The sequence below is a fragment of the Triturus cristatus genome, chromosome 5_1 (assembly GCF_964204655.1).
Source record: "Triturus cristatus chromosome 5_1, aTriCri1.1, whole genome shotgun sequence".
Taxonomy (NCBI): Eukaryota; Metazoa; Chordata; class Amphibia; order Caudata; family Salamandridae; genus Triturus; species Triturus cristatus.
Window position 1 is genome coordinate 865710454 of NC_140587.1, and position 19677 is coordinate 865730130.

The 19677-nt window shown below is 41.8% G+C and overlaps 1 protein-coding gene across 7 annotated transcripts in view; it reads right to left on the reverse strand.

The window, feature by feature from the left end:
* CD226 (CD226 molecule) overlaps positions 1-19677 on the reverse strand; it is a 434463-nt gene that overhangs the window by 34882 nt on the left and 379904 nt on the right. Inside the window, exon 8 of one of the 7 annotated variants that reach the window (XM_085605897.1) lies at positions 4342-4402. The exons of the other annotated variants lie outside the window; for them this stretch is intronic. Coding sequence (XP_085462023.1) covers positions 4379-4402 — 24 coding nt within the window. The 3' untranslated portion in view covers positions 4342-4378. The remainder of the gene's footprint in view (positions 1-4341; positions 4403-19677) is intronic. 7 annotated transcript variants of the gene reach the window in all.

A 19677-nucleotide genomic window follows, 5' to 3' on the forward strand; every position in this document is an offset into this window, starting at 1 on the left:
AGTATAAAGGGGTTATAGCAACGTCCCAGTCTACTCTGGCTAAAGTGCCAAACGATACAACTGAAGATGTTATGTTTGTCACACTAGTATGTTGTATCTAGAAACTCGACCAAGGCCAGGACCCAAGGATGAAAGACCCCAATGTTAGCAGAGTGTGCTTGGACCCTACAGTGTTATAACGAAGTCCAGGGAATTGACTCGTTTAACCCTGTCGTGTCGCTTCTGAGTGTGAAAACCCAGCGTTGCTCCTTTCGGAACAGGAAAGTGGACACATCAGTTATGTGGGACGGAATGGAAGGTTGTTCTATAATCGTCCACCTAATGTCATCAGGACTGTGTTTAAATTCCACAAAGTGTCTGGTCATGCGGGTTGCCTGTCTTTGACATCTAATGGTACTTTTGTGTTCCATTATCCTGAGTTTAACCTTTCTAGTGGTCATACCCACGTACCTCAAATCGCAGGGGCAGGTGATCAAATAGATTACCCTCTCACTGTTGCAGTTAGTATGTTTGATCTGCCTCCAGGGTTTGTCTGTCCCTATGTCTACTTCTGTAGTGTGTCTAGTATTGGGGCATACTGCACAGTTGCCACATGCATGATGTCCTTGAACAGGTGGCAAATTCCACAGGGTGTTAGTCTTGATGATCGCTCTGTTTTTAGGGCGCGTGTGTACTAGTGTGTCTCGCAGATTCGCACTCCTCTTAAATGAAAACAGCGGGGGGCTAAGGTGTACCTGTCCCACATTTAAAATGCGCCAGTTTTTCCGTATGATTTTCTGTAGTTGGTTAGAGTGAGTGCTGAACGTCTGCACACATGTCAATCTGTCCAGCGAGGCCTTGGGTACAGATGGTTCTAATAGGGCATCACGATTGTTGTTGCTGGCCCGCTTGTATGATTGTTTGATCAATTTCGCGGGGTATTGCCTGGCCCTTAAATTCTTCGACAGGACGTCAGCATGCTCTCTGAACTTGTCTGTATCAGTGCAGTTACGTCTCAAACGAAGAAATTGCCCAAATGGTAAACCGGATCTGAGTGATTTAGGGTGGAAACTTTCATATGACAAGAGAGAATTCCTTGCCATAGGTTTGGTATACAGCTCACTCCCTAGTCCGTTGGCAGTTGGAAAGATGAGAAGGTCAAGGAATGGTAAACTCAGTTTACTCGCTTCCATGGTGAAATTGAGGAAGGAATTCTGCTCATTGAGCCACAGATGAAAGGTCTCTAGAATTTCAAAGTCACCTCGCCATATGACGAAAATATCATCAATATAGCGTTTCCATATGACTATATAGTCACGGAAAGGGTTGTCAGTACACAAGACACACTGTTGTTCGAACAGGTGTACATACAAATTGGCCAGGCTGGGAGCAAAAACACTGCCCATAGATGTACCTGATGTTTGAAGGTACAGCTGGTGTTCGAACTGGAAAAATTTTTCAGTCATGGCCAACCTGGCACACTCCATGATGAATCCCACTGGCGAACTCAACCCAGTACTGTTTGCTTCCAGGAGCCCTCTAATAGCTTCGAGAGTCTCCGTCTGAGGGATGCAGGTATATAGAGATTCTACGTCAAAACTGACGAGAAAATCAGTGTCAGTGTTGAAGTCTAGATCTGGAAGTAGTTGTAAAACTTCTTTGGTATCCTGCAGATATGTCGGCATGGTTTTAACCAAGGGTCTAAGAAAAACATCAACAAATGTTGAGAGTGGTTCGAGCAACGAGCCCAACCCGGAGATAATCGGTCTACCGGGGGGAGGGCGTTGGGTCTTGTGGATTTTAGGCAGAACGTAAAAATAAGGGGTGACCGGATATTCTGTCACCAGAAATTCTGCTTCACGTGCTGAAATCCATCCCTCTAGTTTAGCCTCATGAACAAGTTCCGAAATTTCTTTTTTGATACGCAATGTAGGATCTTGATTGAGGATTTTGTAAAATCTCTCATTGCTGAGCTGTCTTAGACACTCTGTCTTGTAGTCAAGAGCATCTAAAATCACAATCGCCCCTCCCTTATCGGCAGGTTTGATGATAATCGTGGAGTTTCTGGACAGAGAAAGCAGAGCCTGCTTCTCTAGGTTAGGTAGATTGTGATACTGATGAGTTGGTTTGTTCATCATTACAGAGGTTTCTTTGGTGACAGCTGTCTCGAAAGCAAGAACATGAGGGGGCAAGGCATGTGTAGGTGGATTGAATGTGGATTTATTTCTGAGGCCACTATCCGTCACACCGTCTGCCAATGTTGTATCTTCATGACTCTTGTCGTGAAAGAAAAAATGCAGTCTAATTTTTCGAAAAAACTTAGCTAACTCGCATTGGAGAGTAAACGGATCACCCGTATTGGTCGGAACAAAGCCCAAGCCTTTGTTGAGGACCTTCTCTTCCATGGCGGTTAGAGTATAAGAACTAAGATTGACCACTAGCTGCTGCTGGGTCCCGCCCCTACTGGGCCCTTCGCCGAGCTGCGGAGGTGCCGTGGTGATGTTGGTGGGGGTGGGCTCCAATGAACCCTCGTTTGGTTTGGGGTTTGTTGGCCTCTTCTTCGTCCCCTCGAACGTCCCTGGCCCTGGCCTAAAAAAGGCTGGTTGTAGAAAAACTGTGGAGGGGGATTGAAAGGCATCATATTAGGCGGAAAGGGGGGATTTGGGTATTGCCACGGTGGAGGTTGCCACCATTGTGGTTGTTGATTCCCTCGCCAGTTACGCCTAGAGTTACTGCCTCTACCTCTGTTTCGTGCTGACTCTTGAGTGGTGGAATCAGAGTCACTTGACCATTCTTCTGATCCAGATGAAGAGTAGTTGGAGCCAAATCGTCTACCTTTCCTATTGAACTCAGGTGGAACATAGTTCTCTTGTGTATAGGGATAGACGCGTTCAAAGGAAAATTTAGCTAAGTCTTTCTTAAATTTTTCTATCTTAGATGAAAGAATGCCATCTCGAAAATCTTTATTAGACTTGTTGTTATCATCGAGATTCTTCTTATAGATGGAATGGGACAAAGTTGTCTTAATTTGTCCTTCTAGTATTTGGATCTCAATCAATATAGCGTCGGCGACGCGTTTGGCAGTGCTAATGATCAAAATTAGCCAGTCGCGAGTGCATCGCCACGCTATCAGAGCCCAATCCTTAAGAAAGACTTTATCCTGTAAGAAGAGGCGGGGTGTGTTGGTAACGATTAGGCCAGTAGGTGCGCAATTCCCACGCAAATACTCTGTCATGATCGCACCGTGAATGCTGGTGCGAGTGTGCGATTTCTTCAAAATGAGAAGTTTCGCCCAGTCGTCACCGGTTGCTCCTGCCGGATTGTCTGTAATTTCTAGGATACTTGGAGTGGTGGTCAAAATGAGGCGGGCCATCTCATCGTCAAAGGCCAGGCCTGTGAGTTCTGTCATGTTGCTAGAGGGGAGTCAAACAAACACACCTAGTCTGTAAAGAGGCTGTAACACAACCTATAAAGGCAGAAAAATAGAAAGAAACACGACAGCACTGCTGGGTGTATGACGTTCAAAAGACCCGCAGCCGTAGCTGCACACTATCACAATACAAAACAACTGGTCATAGGGTCTGAGGGAAGTTTAAAGACCTGCGCAGACAAATCCCCAAGTCACTTGAATCAACACAATAAATAAAGTCCGCGGGTCTAAGCCAAACACTCATAAGAAAAGAAGCGACAAGTCAGCACATTCAAAAATGAAAAAAGTCCTCATAAAGAGGGTCAAGTCCCATCACCCACCGAAGTGGCATGCTTCATCATCTGGGACCTCCCATAACTACACCTGGTGTAGTCATAGAGCTACTACTCCTTCGATTACTGTAACAAGGAGGAGCTCAGGGATGTTTTGATTACTATGGTTGGGAGGGTAGATTATCTCAGACTGAGAAAGCTGTCATGAGTGTGGTGAATCTAGATGCAGTGTGTAGAAAAAAGTGGTTTAAAATTGATCATCATTGGAAAATAAATTTTATTCTGTATCCAATGACACCAAACTAAAAACAGCAGAAATTGTAAGGGGAGCGCGTCCACAAACGTTATAGGGCCGCGCCCTCATGGGTCAACATGTTTCAGCCAACCTGTGTCTACCCAATGACCGTGGCTTTCGTCAGGACCGAAAAGGTAACACTACTGCAAAATCGTGAGTGAGTGAAAAGTGAGGTAAAAGGAACAATACAACCTACCAAAGTACCTACTAATCTGTGGATATGTGATGTAACTGAATCACCTAGAGGCAAAACAAAATAATAATACATGAATGTGCTGAACAAATCTACTCTATTTCCTTTAACCTAGTGCGAATGTGTCATACATAAACACTTATCAGGCGTACAAACTGCATGGTCTCCTTACCCGCAAAAAGTCGGGGATGCACCTACACTCCTGGTTACTACTCAGGGCGTGAGGCAACGCTCTGGAAGACAAAAAGAAGGGGAAAAAGAACTAGCTAATGCCATATACAACAGAAGACAATATATTCAACTGTGTAAGCACCAAGTTCTATAGCTCTAAAAACGTAAAAACCTATATACAGACACAGGTGTGTTGACTGACTACAAAAGAGAACCAACATGCTGCTACTGCGATGGAAAACAGATTCAACAAGATCTTTTGGCAAGCGTGTCCATAACACGAAAACTAATAAAGTCACCAACATTGAGCAAATATAGAGGCACGCATTTAAGTGCAATCACGAGTGACTCTAGGCCCAGTCTCAATGATAGAATCTAGTGGAGAGACCAAGCGATTATATGCCGATGTGTTGGGAGCAGGCTTACCTGTCCGTCGTTACCCCGGACTTCCTTCCTGGTCGTACCGAGCGTGACAGGAGCCTCGTAAGCCTGCCCTTCAACTGTATGATGCTCCGGACAGCGGGCCAATCATCGTACAGAGGCGCGATGACGTAGAACGTCCCTGAACGTGCGTGTAAAGTGCAAAGGTTGTTGGGAAATGTAGTTCAAGCAGTGATATGGCGCGCTCATAGCCTAAGTGGAGTAATATCTAGAACAGAAGTATCGCTAGGGAATACAGTCACGGTCCCATATGTCCTCGTTCTGGTTAACATAAATCTGACCTCCAATTTTGTATCCCCTGAAAAATAATTAACAAGGGGAACAAGACATTATAGTTTGAGCAAGGATGCAAATGCGTACAAAATAGACGCATCTGAAATTATGGCAATTCACAACAGAGGGAGATACTAATAGCACTCTGAGTTGAATTGCAGTGAACGTATAACCTCTTATGTATGTCAAGTCGTGGAGTCATATTATGGACATGTGACTATGGAAATGTCTAAGTAAATTCCTGGTCGACACGCAAAGGAGTGCCTCTCTCGCTGTGAAAATGTTGTGCAATTGGGATAGTGGCACAATAAAAAGGGAGTATAAAGGGGTTATAGCAACGTCCCAGTCTACTCTGGCTAAAGTGCCAAACGATACAACTGAAGATGTTATGTTTGTCACACTAGTATGTTGTATCTAGAAACTCGACCAAGGCCAGGACCCAAGGATGAAAGACCCCAATGTTAGCAGAGTGTGCTTGGACCCTACAGTGTTATAACGAAGTCCAGGGAATTGACTCGTTTAACCCTGTCGTGTCGCTTCTGAGTGTGAAAACCCAGCGTTGCTCCTTTCGGAACAGGAAAGTGGACACATCAGTTATGTGGGACGGAATGGAAGGTTGTTCTATAATCGTCCACCTAATGTCATCAGGACTGTGTTTAAATTCCACAAAGTGTCTGGTCATGCGGGTTGCCTGTCTTTGACATCTAATGGTACTTTTGTGTTCCATTATCCTGAGTTTAACCTTTCTAGTGGTCATACCCACGTACCTCAAATCGCAGGGGCAGGTGATCAAATAGATTACCCTCTCACTGTTGCAGTTAGTATGTTTGATCTGCCTCCAGGGTTTGTCTGTCCCTATGTCTACTTCTGTAGTGTGTCTAGTATTGGGGCATACTGCACAGTTGCCACATGCATGATGTCCTTGAACAGGTGGCAAATTCCACAGGGTGTTAGTCTTGATGATCGCTCTGTTTTTAGGGCGCGTGTGTACTAGTGTGTCTCGCAGATTCGCACTCCTCTTAAATGAAAACAGCGGGGGGCTAAGGTGTACCTGTCCCACATTTAAAATGCGCCAGTTTTTCCGTATGATTTTCTGTAGTTGGTTAGAGTGAGTGCTGAACGTCTGCACACATGTCAATCTGTCCAGCGAGGCCTTGGGTACAGATGGTTCTAATAGGGCATCACGATTGTTGTTGCTGGCCCGCTTGTATGATTGTTTGATCAATTTCGCGGGGTATTGCCTGGCCCTTAAATTCTTCGACAGGACGTCAGCATGCTCTCTGAACTTGTCTGTATCAGTGCAGTTACGTCTCAAACGAAGAAATTGCCCAAATGGTAAACCGGATCTGAGTGATTTAGGGTGGAAACTTTCATATGACAAGAGAGAATTCCTTGCCATAGGTTTGGTATACAGCTCACTCCCTAGTCCGTTGGCAGTTGGAAAGATGAGAAGGTCAAGGAATGGTAAACTCAGTTTACTCGCTTCCATGGTGAAATTGAGGAAGGAATTCTGCTCATTGAGCCACAGATGAAAGGTCTCTAGAATTTCAAAGTCACCTCGCCATATGACGAAAATATCATCAATATAGCGTTTCCATATGACTATATAGTCACGGAAAGGGTTGTCAGTACACAAGACACACTGTTGTTCGAACAGGTGTACATACAAATTGGCCAGGCTGGGAGCAAAAACACTGCCCATAGATGTACCTGATGTTTGAAGGTACAGCTGGTGTTCGAACTGGAAAAAATTTTCAGTCATGGCCAACCTGGCACACTCCATGATGAATCCCACTGGCGAACTCAACCCAGTACTGTTTGCTTCCAGGAGCCCTCTAATAGCTTCGAGAGTCTCCGTCTGAGGGATGCAGGTATATAGAGATTCTACGTCAAAACTGACGAGAAAATCCGTGTCAGTGTTGAAGTCTAGATCTGGAAGTAGTTGTAAAACTTCTTTGGTATCCTGCAGATATGTCGGCATGGTTTTAACCAAGGGTCTAAGAAAAACATCAACAAATGTTGAGAGTGGTTCGAGCAACGAGCCCAACCCGGAGATAATCGGTCTACCGGGGGGAGGGCGTTGGGTCTTGTGGATTTTAGGCAGAACGTAAAAATAAGGGGTGACCGGATATTCTGTCACCAGAAATTCTGCTTCACGTGCTGAAATCCATCCCTCTAGTTTAGCCTCATGAACAAGTTCCGAAATTTCTTTTTTGATACGCAATGTAGGATCTTGATTGAGGATTTTGTAAAATCTCTCATTGCTGAGCTGTCTTAGACACTCTGTCTTGTAGTCAAGAGCATCTAAAATCACAATCGCCCCTCCCTTATCGGCAGGTTTGATGATAATCGTGGAGTTTCTGGACAGAGAAAGCAGAGCCTGCTTCTCTAGGTTAGGTAGATTGTGATACTGATGAGTTGGTTTGTTCATCATTACAGAGGTTTCTTTGGTGACAGCTGTCTCGAAAGCAAGAACATGAGGGGGCAAGGCATGTGTAGGTGGATTGAATGTGGATTTATTTCTGAGGCCACTATCCGTCACACCGTCTGCCAATGTTGTATCTTCATGACTCTTGTCGTGAAAGAAAAAATGCAGTCTGATTTTTCGAAAAAACTTAGCTAACTCGCATTGGAGAGTAAACGGATCACCCGTATTGGTCGGAACAAAGCCCAAGCCTTTGTTGAGGACCTTCTCTTCCATGGCGGTTAGAGTATAAGAACTAAGATTGACCACTAGCTGCTGCTGGGTCCCGCCCCTACTGGGCCCTTCGCCGAGCTGCGGAGGTGCCGTGGTGATGTTGGTGGGGGTGGGCTCCAATGAACCCTCGTTTGGTTTGGGGTTTGTTGGCCTCTTCTTCGTCCCCTCGAACGTCCCCGGCCCTGGCCTAAAAAAGGCTGGTTGTAGAAAAACTGTGGAGGGGGATTGAAAGGCATCATATTAGGCGGAAAGGGGGGATTTGGGTATTGCCACGGTGGAGGTTGCCACCATTGTGGTTGTTGATTCCCTCGCCAGTTACGCCTAGAGTTACTGCCTCTACCTCTGTTTTGTGCTGACTCTTGAGTGGTGGAATCAGAGTCACTTGACCACTCTTCTGATCCAGAGGAAGAGTAGTTGGAGCCAAATCGTCTACCTTTCCTATTGAACTCAGGTGGAACATAGTTCTCTTGTGTATAGGGATAGACGCGTTCAAAGGAAAATTTAGCTAAGTCTTTCTTAAATTTTTCTATCTTAGATGAAAGAATGCCATCTCGAAAATCTTTATTAGACTTGTTGTTATCATCGAGATTCTTCTTATAGATGGAATGGGACAAAGTTGTCTTGATTTGTCCTTCTAGTATTTGGATCTCAATCAAGATAGCGTCGGCGACGCGTTTGGCAGTGCTAATGATCAAAATTAGCCAGTCGCGAGTGCATCGCCACGCTATCAGAGCCCAATCCTTAAGAAAGACTTTATCCTGTAAGAAGAGGCGGGGTGTGTTGGTAACGATTAGGCCAGTAGGTGCGCAATTCCCGCGCAAATACTCTGTCATGATCGCACCGTGAATGCTGGTGCGAGTGTGCGATTTCTTCAAAATGAGAAGTTTCGCCCAGTCGTCACCGGTTGCTCCTGCCGGATTGTCTGTAATTTCTAGGATACTTGGAGTGGTGGTCAAAATGAGGCGGGCCATCTCATCGTCAAAGGCCAGGCCTGTGAGTTCTGTCATGTTGCTAGAGGGGAGTCAAACAAACACACCTAGTCTGTAAAGAGGCTGTAACACAACCTATAAAGGCAGAAAAATAGAAAGAAACACGACAGCACTGCTGGGTGTATGACGTTCAAAAGACCCGCAGCCGTAGCTGCACACTATCACAATACAAAACAACTGGTCATAGGGTCTGAGGGAAGTTTAAAGACCTGCGCAGACAAATCCCCAAATCACTTGAATCAACACAATAAATAAAGTCCGCGGGTCTAAGCCAAACACTCATAAGAAAAGAAGCGACAAGTCTCTTTTGTAGTCAGTCAACACACCTGTGTCTGTATATAGGTTTTTACGTTTTTAGAGCTATAGAGCTTGGTGCTTACACAGTTGAATATATCGTCTTCTGTTGTATATGGCATTAGCTAGTTCTTTTTCCCCTTCTTTTTGTCTTCCAGAGCGTTGCCTCACGCCCTGAGTAGTAACCAGGAGTGTAGGTGCATCCCCGACTTTTTGCGGGTAAGGAGACCATGCAGTTTGTACGCCTGATAAGTGTTTATGTATGACACATTCGCACTAGGTTAAAGGAAATAGAGTAGATTTGTTCAGCACATTCATGTATTATTATTTTGTTTTGCCTCTAGGTGATTCAGTTACATCACTACGGTGCCACATATCCACAGATTAGTAGGTACTTTGGTAGGTTGTATTGTTCCTTTTACCTCACTTTTCACTCACTCACGATTTTGCAGTAGTGTTACCTTTTCGGTCCTGACGAAAGCCACGGTCATTGGGTAGACACAGGTTGGCTGAAACATGTTGACCCATGAGGGCGCGGCCCTATAACGTTTGTGGACGCGCTCCCCTTACAATTTCTGCTGTTTTTAGTTTGGTGTCATTGGATACAGAATAAAATTTATTTTCCAATGATGATCAATTTTAAACCACTTTTTTCTACACACTGCATCTAGATTCACCACACTCATGACAGCTTTCTCAGTCTGAGATAATCTACCCTCCCAACCATAGTAATCAAAACATCCCTGAGCTCCTCCTTGTTACAGTAATCGAAGGAGTAGTAGCTCTATGACTACACCAGGTGTAGTTATGGGAGGTCCCAGATGATGAAGCATGCCACTTCGGTGGGTGATGGGACTTGGCCCTCTTTATGAGGACTTTTTTCATTGTTGAATGTGCTGACTTGTCGCTTCTTTTCTTATGAGTGTTTGGCTTAGATCCGCGGACTTTATTTATTGTGTATGTCCATTCCTGATCATGGTGTTACCCTTTCTAAAATTTGAAATCGTAGCTGAGATATATTATGCTTAGTCTCAACCCAATGTAGAGCTAAACTGGATGTGGTACTTTTTGTTATAATTTTGCTCTTATGTTCAGTTATCCGGACTTTTCATTTTCGTTCCGTCTTGCCAATATATGCTTTTCCACATGGGCATTTAATACAGTAAACCACGTTGTTAGTGTTACAGTCACTGGTATGATACAGTTGAATCTTCTTGCCCGTTAACGGGTGGGTCAATGTATTGCCGGTGATTACATTGCTGCAATGTATGCAGCTATTGCACTTGATGGTACCACGACTTATGGACCGGTTCGTTTGGGGTTTGGGAGATGCTAGTATAGTTCTTTGATTTTTACCTCTGGTATAAGCGAAGATGGGTTTGTTTTTGAAGATGTTATTGAAGTCTTTTTCTTGTTGTAATAATTCCCATCGTTGGTTAATGATCCTTTTACCGATGTGGATATGGTAGAATATTTGGAGATAAATGCAATCCTTTTGTGCTGGGGTTTGACTGATGGTGTTAGTAACCCCTCCCGTTTATGGGCTTGGGCTCGATTGAGACAGTTATCTCAAATATCTTGTGGATACCCTCGGGTGACATATCTCTCCTTGTACTCCAACAATTTCTGGTTGCTCACATCCTGATTGGAACATATGCGTCTGATTCTGATAAATTGTGAGTATGGCAAGTTTTTAATGAGAGATTTAGGGTGAAAACTCGTGAAGGCTAAAGCGTTATTCCTGTCCGTTGGTTTACTGTAGACTTGGGTATCAAAATGTGTATTTGCTCTAATGTAACGTATTAAGACATCCAGAAAGTGTATTTGATCCATGGCATTACTAGAGGTAAACTGAATTTGTTTTCTTTTGGCACTTTAATTTGGCTTTATTCACCATTAATTTTGGGTTTTGTATGTAATCCTGGGGTAATTTGGTAGAATATTTGTGCAGGTGCATACGATGTCTCACAGGCCAATTACTACTGCACAGGAAACTAAACATGCACCCCAACATTCAGGCAGGTTGGGTAATATCGCCTCTTATGTATATAAAGTATGATTATACATTGATATGAACATAATAGATTGTTTTCTGTTTTAGGTTGGCCCGTGACGAAGGGACTTCTTCGTCCCGAAATGCATCGGGCATTCATGAACCAATGTTTATTTTGATTTAATGGACTGAATCATGTACAACCATCAGATTGAGATCATTATTGTTTATACACTCCCATTTATTTGTTGAACATTGTACAGATTGTATTTATGATCATGTGTTTTCAATATGACTTAATGACTGATATACAAATTAAACATTGAGGAGAATTAATGGTTTAATGTTTTCAATGTCTTGAGTGTTAGTCTCATGTGAGACTTGGGTATCAGCACCCAGTGAATTGTGCACGGCACCATCAAGTTCATGTACTTGTAACAGTCTCTTAGAGGCAATATGACCAGATATTCCATGCATACTAATGAAAAGTTCCACTCAGAACACTGGGGATGTGGAATAGAACAATTGTAAGTGGTAAGGATCACATCACACAATATAACCCATCAGTTAATAAGTATATTCAACAATGGGAATATGAAATTTAGTTTGCAAATCAAGAAAAGATAGAAACATATTACTTTGACAAATATTTGAGATGTATACTATACCAACATTAATCAAGTTTTCTGAATAAGAGATCGATGTATTGAATTTAATCTTGAGATTATGCAATGAGGATATTTTTTTTAGGAGAAACAATTCTATTGCCAAATAATGTATCAAGACATTATAAAGCATTTTTGGTTAAGCATAAAATTGGAGAATACAATTGTGTTTTTTAAGATCCATAGTAAGGATCGCTTGTAAAGGAAATGGCGCTACAATATTTTCTAGATTGAAACCCACTTAGGTGTTAGATGAGACGCCAAACTTGAAAACCAATAAGCAATAAACACTTTGTGCAGCAAAGAAAGAAAAATATATTTCTGATAATTAGCCCTACTGGAACTCCCAACTAATTTACAACTCTACAGAACTTTATGGTTAATCTGTGGACCTTTATTGTTCCAAATGAATTTCGCAAGGATTTTATTCATGTTATTAAATAAAGATGTAGGATAGTGACAGGCAGCATCAACAAGACATAAAATATTTGTGGAGATATCACCATTTTTATTGCTTCAATTTCTCCCCACGATGATCAGTAAAGACCATTTGTTACATTTTCCTACAATTTTCTATATTAATTTCTTACAATTTAAATTAACTATATGCTTTATTGTATTTAGAAAATAAATACCAAGGCATATAAGGGCAAATATATTCCAGAAAATGACAGTGCCATGTAACATATCCACAGTACCAAATATATTTAATGGAAAACATTCAGTTTTATTGATAGTATATCCAGACGCTAATGCATAAGCAGTAATAATACCTACTCTAGCCGGTAGAATATAAGAAGGATTATTATTATATAACAGAACATCATCAGAATAGGCAGAGGCTTTACGTACTGTAGTAGTAATATTAATAGCTGTATTATCCATAGAGCTACGAATGTGACATAAGAGTGGCGCACTGATTAATAAAAGTAAAAACGACAACCCTGACTAGTACCTCTAAATAAATGAAAGGAAGAGGAATTACTGTCAATAACATAAATTGCTGCTGATGATAATAAATACAATGCTTTAACAATTGAAATAAAGGTAGCACCAAATACAGTTATTGAATGGGTTTGAATTGGAAATTTTCCAATTAACCTCATCAAATGCTTTTTCATCATCCAAAGCCAATAAACCTAGAAGGGATTTAAACATATTCATGGAAATAAGAGCCTGATATAATAATCTAGTGTTATTGTTGTGTGTCGATTTAGATACCGTATATAGGTTTCACGATTTATGTCCTTATATAGGCACAATTCGCATTACCCATATTTAGGCATAGAAATCCTACCCTTATTTAGGCATTATCCATGCTAACCAAATACAGGCATGGCCACCTACATCCGTTCATCTACGTCACAATGAGTTCTTGGAAAACCAGACTCTTAAGCCTTTAGGACTTCCTCTTCCTTGGATATTGATTTCTCCAAGAACTCATTTATTATGCATGAACATCTATTTCTTAAGGGTTCATTCATGACGTTCTTCTGCCCGACTTTTACTTCAATACTGGCATTCCTAAACACCTCCAAGGTATAAATATATCTTCACTTACCATGGTAAACCACCGTTCAGCTGCCTACTTGCACGACGCGGCTCGCCACGGCAAGTTTAGAAGGAAGTCAAGTCCCCGCCTGATGCACTGACCAGACGCTGTCATCCTCCTCGCAGAGAATCCAGCTCCAGTGTTTCTTACTTCCCTTGCGGGGTGTTAGAGATCAAGACTCGGAAAGAGATTCCAACCTCACTCATTCAAAGGTATGGAGTGGACTAGAACCTAGAGAGACTTTTGGCAAATCTTGCTAGAGGCATCAGATGAGATTGAACATTTTAGCCTGTGTTATTTATGTATGTATTTTTATGAATATCTGTCAAAGCTACAAACCATGCGATTGCAGTATTATTTTATCTTACTGCTAAGGCTGTATGTATTATACTTCGCATTCTGTCTTACGATTGTAGCAGTTCATATTTTTTGCACAAGAAATAAGACTGTTCAATAAACCCTTTTTATTGAAACGCCCGTCTGTCTATTTCTGTGTAACTCTGTAGGAACGAAGCATGCACGATTGACTGAGTGAAACTTTTATCTATTGTTTCCACGATTCTGAGATTGTTCCGATTCAAACTTTCTCTTCAATTTTTATTAAACAATGTCCCTAAACGGGGATAATAACACCGGAACCGGTGGAGCTGTACCCAACGATGTCGCAGCAGCTTTTGATTATACAGGTTTTAATGAAACCGATGAAAATGCGAAAATCATCGCTCCAAATTTAAGGAGAGCCATCACTCTAAAACTTATAAAACATGGCCTAACACCAAGAGGGGGTAGAGCAGTTTTTGTGATAGAGGAACATGAATCTCACCAGACAGAGGTATTCTATTCATGGATAGTATTCCCAGAATCAAGTCCAGTAACTAAAACGTTTCACTTCTACAAAGAAGATGAACCACCTGAGAAATATATTCCTTTCGAGGATATTGAAATTCCACTCACATACCAGGAGCATGATCTCTGGTTTAAAGGCGCCCTAAAACATTACAATGACATTACCAGGCTCGGCCCAATAGGTAGACCAGGAGCAACATGGCCGATTTTAGCCGGCTACACACCTCATCCGGACATTGAAGAAATGTCAAATGAAGAATTACTTGCTCAACTCAGGGAGTTAATCAAAATATATAGACAATTGGTACAATATGTCATGCAGACTTTCACAGTCCAACCAACAATAGCCATTCCAAGACAAACCTCTCACCAGGGGATTGCGCAAAAATCACACCACAGACTTTATATGCTGTCATCAGTAAAATTCCCACAAAACATGAACAAATTCCGTTCTGGATAGCTCAAAAAATTACTCAAATCGAAGCGGTATTTCCTAATACCAGCCCTTATGAGAAACAGAGAATTCTAACAATCTGTTTACCAATGGGGATAACACCACATTTGGAAGACTGTACCACTTTGGGCACAGTCTTTGCTTCTATCAACACTAAAACACATGGTGTTCCGTCTATGGCGGTAATACCTGATGTCCTGAAACAAATTCAAAACGAATACGGGGCAGAGCCTGCTCTGAATTTAGGTATGACGTTACTAAAAAATTTCGACCAGGTCTCAACAATAATATTATCTAATATTAAAGGAGAAGCAGCATCAGTGGCAATCCGCCAGAAAATAAGGGAATTTTATGTAACAGAACAACTACAAGAACTATCCAGAATAATTGAGAAATATTATGAGGAATTAGGCCGAGACAGTTTGGGAAGGAAACCAGTTAAACAACAACTGTCTGGAAGTCCTGAAAAGGCCTTTACTAAAAACAATCCTACCTCTTCTAAAAAGAAGTGGATAAATAACAAACAACATTCAAAAGAGAAAGATTCTCAATCCCGAGGTAGGTCTCCTCAAAAGGAGCCCTCTGAAAGGAGGAATATCCTCAGGAATATGGATAATTTGAGAAAACCTGCAGGTATCAAGATACTGATACACGTTTGTCTCGTACCTTTCAGATATCGTCACAGACATCCGAAAGAAGAGGCCGGTCAGATCAAAAAGAAGAACGCATGAAGTCCAAAGACAATCAACACGTTCAGAAAAACAAACCAAAACCTCAATTCTCCAAGAAGAAAGTAGCAGGTCTGAAGATTAGACATGCCGAGGATTCTGAGAACACAACTCAAGAACGGAGAATGGGCTCAGACAGTGTTGGACAGCGCAGCAGAGGTATCAATAGCTCGGCAGAACCTGAAGGGACTTCTGGAGACAGTGGACCTGAATGAAGACATTCAAGTTGAGACTGCAGACACCAGGGTTAGTTCTCCACAAAGGTTATATGAAATAACACTCTGGATGGAGGGAGACATACCAAGAAAAGTGAAAAGCACTCTTTTGGGAGCGACTTTCAAAGGGTTATGATATACTTCTAGCAGAACAGGACTGGCCACCAGAATTTGTCAGTAAGTGCCCACATGGCGAAGACATCATTTTGCCAGCCTTCTCTAACCATGTTCCAGTACATTTAAAATATACTTATGCCAGGAAATGGGCAGTGGCCCATGCCCCAGCATTATACAAAAATCATATAGGATGGGATGAGGACTCACCTCACCATAAGATCAAGTTAAAAAATCAACCAACTGCACAAAGGCAGTATCCAATTAAGCAAGAAGCTAAAAAACAGGTCAAGGAGATCTTAGATCAACTTGAATACCAAGGGGTGATTGAAACATGCACCTCATCGATGAACAATCCTTTGTTTCCTGTTTCCAAACCAGACAATACATATCATCTAGTTTTGGATTACAGACACTTAAACTCTTGTTGTAAAACATTTGCAGTGCAAAATGCACATAGTACAGCATTAATGAATAACATTGTGCATACAAAATATAAAACTACATTAGATATTTCTAACAGTTTTTTTTGTCAAAACATAGCACCTGAAAGTAGGTATTTGACAGCTTTCTCAATAATGGGGACCCAGCGTCAATTCTGTCGTCTCCCTCGGGGATTCAGGAATAGTCCAGGGTTATTCTCAGCAAGGGTAACAGATTTACTACAAATTTATGATGACGAGGCAATGTCATATGTCGATGATATCTATCTGACAGACGATGAACTGAACAGGCACTTAAACAGGGTGAATACCATTATACTGGGCTTCACCTCTGAAGATTATAAATTCAATTTAAAAAAATCAAGAATTGCCCATCTCAACGTCCTTTTCCTAGGATATGAACTATCAAGTGAAGGCAAAAGCCTGGCAGCCAACTGTTTAGAAAAGTGTGCACTGCTCCAACCTCCAAACACAATGAAAAACTTACAGTCGATTCTAGGTTTCCTACATTTTGGAAGAACATACATTCTAAAATACGCTGAAAGGGTTAAACCTCTCTACAAATTAATCAAACCTGATTTTAAAATCACACATTGGACACAGGAACACACAGATATCCTGCGTTCACTTCAAGCTGACATGTTGGCAACAAACCACTTACAAACACGTGTAAACGTACGCAACTTAGTGATCGGAATCATTCCGGGTCAATGCGGATTCACCTACTTAACTTTTAACGAAGGTGAAAAAGTACCAATTGCATACAAATCACATTTGTATTCGCAAGCAGAAATGAAATTTACATCGACAGAAAAAATTCTGACAGCAGTTCAAACCACTTAAAGGTCGTATGCTCGATGGCAAATTTAGACCAATGGTCACAAAAACGCAATCTCTAGGAGATTGTACAGCTCAGCGAGCTGAACTACAAGCATTTGAAATGGCACTTGAAAATACGGATCGCGAATTCCCCACACTTATAGTGTGCAATTCTTTTTATTGTGTTCAATCATACAATGAATATTTATAGAATTGGCTTCAAAATGGTTTCAAAGATGCAAAAGGTGGCACAATCAAGCATAACACGCTTTGGGAAAAAGTAGTTCAGTTGCCAAACGGACTACAAAACACTCACGTGATACACATCAACGTGATGGCGTTCACGTTGAAGGGAATTCTTTGTCTGATAAAGCCATGAAAGGGGCTGTGCAAACAGCTTCCGTAGCTGCAATCACTCGTTCAAAAACAAAAATAGACAGTGAAATAATACTAGCTGTCAATGCTTCAAGCAAAGGCAGCGGTGCAGCGTTACCTAAAAGGTTTCCACTCAAATACTCTTATATAATTAATGCGAACAATGTTCCGTTTGCTCGAATCCCTGTAGTGGGGGATAGGGTAATACCAAATATGGAACATAGATTAGGACTAATCCTAGCAGCACATGAAGGGATCGCCTCTGTCCATGCAGGTGTTTCCGCCACAGTATCGTTATTAAAACAGAGATACTAGTGGCCAGGCATTAGGAAACAGACCTGGAATTATGTTTTGGACTGCGAAATATGCCAGAAGATGAAAGTCTCTACTGTGAAACGTCTCGTGCAGACGCCCCTGTTAATTTCAGATAAACCATTAGCATGTGTTTACCTGGACCATCGTGGTCCTTATATCATGGTCACAGTGGATTCGTGGTCAAGGTTCCTTTGGATGTGGCCTCAGTGCTCGGCTGACACTCGAACTGTTATAAAAGATTTGCGAGTCTTTATCAGCACATACGCAATTGGCACACTACATTCTGACCAGGGTCCTCTTGAGCTTACAAAGAAGCCATGGCCAGTTTGGGTGTAGCATTGCGGTATTCTTCTCCATTCCATCCTGAGGGAAATTCTGTTGTGGAAAGAAAAAACCAGGACATAAAGCAGTCTATAACAGCTAGGGTATTAGGTTTGGGTGATGGGTGGGTCAAACATCTTTATGGGGTCCAACGCTCATTAAACAATTTGCCAAGAAGTTCTGTAGGGGGTGTCACTCCATACGAAGTCCTATTTGGAACTAGAATGTTGATTCCGGACCTTGACATGAAAGGCACAGTGGTGGAAAATAAAACGTTTGATATCAAAGATCGTTTGGCTGTTTTACATAAACTAAGATCGAAACAAAGCAACGTGTTCTTGAAGCCAACCACTACTGGGGAAAAACCAACCGTCCCAGCAAGGCCTGTCTGGATCCCAAAGCTTGGTGATCTAGTCAGAGAAAAGATCGCGGACTAGAAGGAATTTGGGCCTTCTTACAGACAACCAGTACCTGTCCTAGCAATCCACGATCGAGAACAGTACTACTGCCGCCGCTTTCTGGTAAAAAGTAGAAAAGATTTGTGTCCATCGACCTGATCAAACCACACTATGTGGCTGATACAAAGCAGTGGCCAAGTGGACTCCGACAAAGTAGCAGACGCACTCCGCTAGCTACAATCCAAGAGGTTCAAACTGAGAGACTCATCACCTTTGAAGATTCTACAGTGAGAAATTAAGGACTAAGCAACAAAGCTATGGAACTCGTCCCTCTTGAGACCCAAATAACAGTTGGTCCTGATACAACTGTCTACAGCGAAGTAACAAGTGATCAACTGGTTCCAGCGATTTCAACGAATCCTGTTGTAATTTCAACCATTGGCAGAACTGCCTCTGTCTATTTCATTAACTTTGATACGTTTTCTGAGGATCCCAGTGAACCTGAAATGACGCCAGCACAAAGAACTTTCAAAGAACAAGCAACAGACTCCTGAAAAAGACTTATCTGGTTTCACCATGGATTGAACTATGGATTGTTTTGGGAATATTTTTCTTTCTACGTTGGTTAGCTCTGGTAATAACTCTGGGTATGCTGATAAATGGAATATATATTCAAATGGACACAGCAAGTGAAAGAGTGAACTTACTTCTCCAGCCACACAAATCATCCCGTCGTGAAGCAAGAGACTTGTCAGCAGTAAACATCACAGCCTTTCCTATACCAGATGGTATAGTTTGGGACAGAACTGAATATGACATTTTTGGCCCGTTGGAACATTTGAAGATTCCACACTTATTTAAAATTCCATTAAGTGACTTTATTACCTCTAGTACCTTTTCTGATAATTGGGACTTCGAGACTGTTAATAACATGATGTCTAATCTAGAAATGTCTGCAGTATTCACAAATCATGAATATTTAGAGGGTTCATCAGACTATGAACAAATGTATTGCTATACCCACTATGGTCATCATTTTTTGCATAAAACTGCATCACCTAGAAATGTATTTATGTATAACCAATGGGAACATTGTCCTACACCTCCAAAGGGTCGCTCAAAAACTTTTGCAATGAAATTTCCATATTTTTCAGGGTTCAACTTATCAAATCCAGAATCGTTTTATTGTAAGAATATGAACAAGACAGGAACGAAAAATATGTTAACCAATACGAAACAGATTTATTCTGCAGCCTTTATTGCCCAACTGTCTAGACAGGGGTTCGACTTTTGGAAAAACAACAATGAGCCAAAATCTGTCTGAGGTACAAAAGATTGGCAAGTGCAGGGGGTAGAAGCTTTGTTTAGAGCCTGTATCATCCCTGAGCAAATTATGTTTTTGAA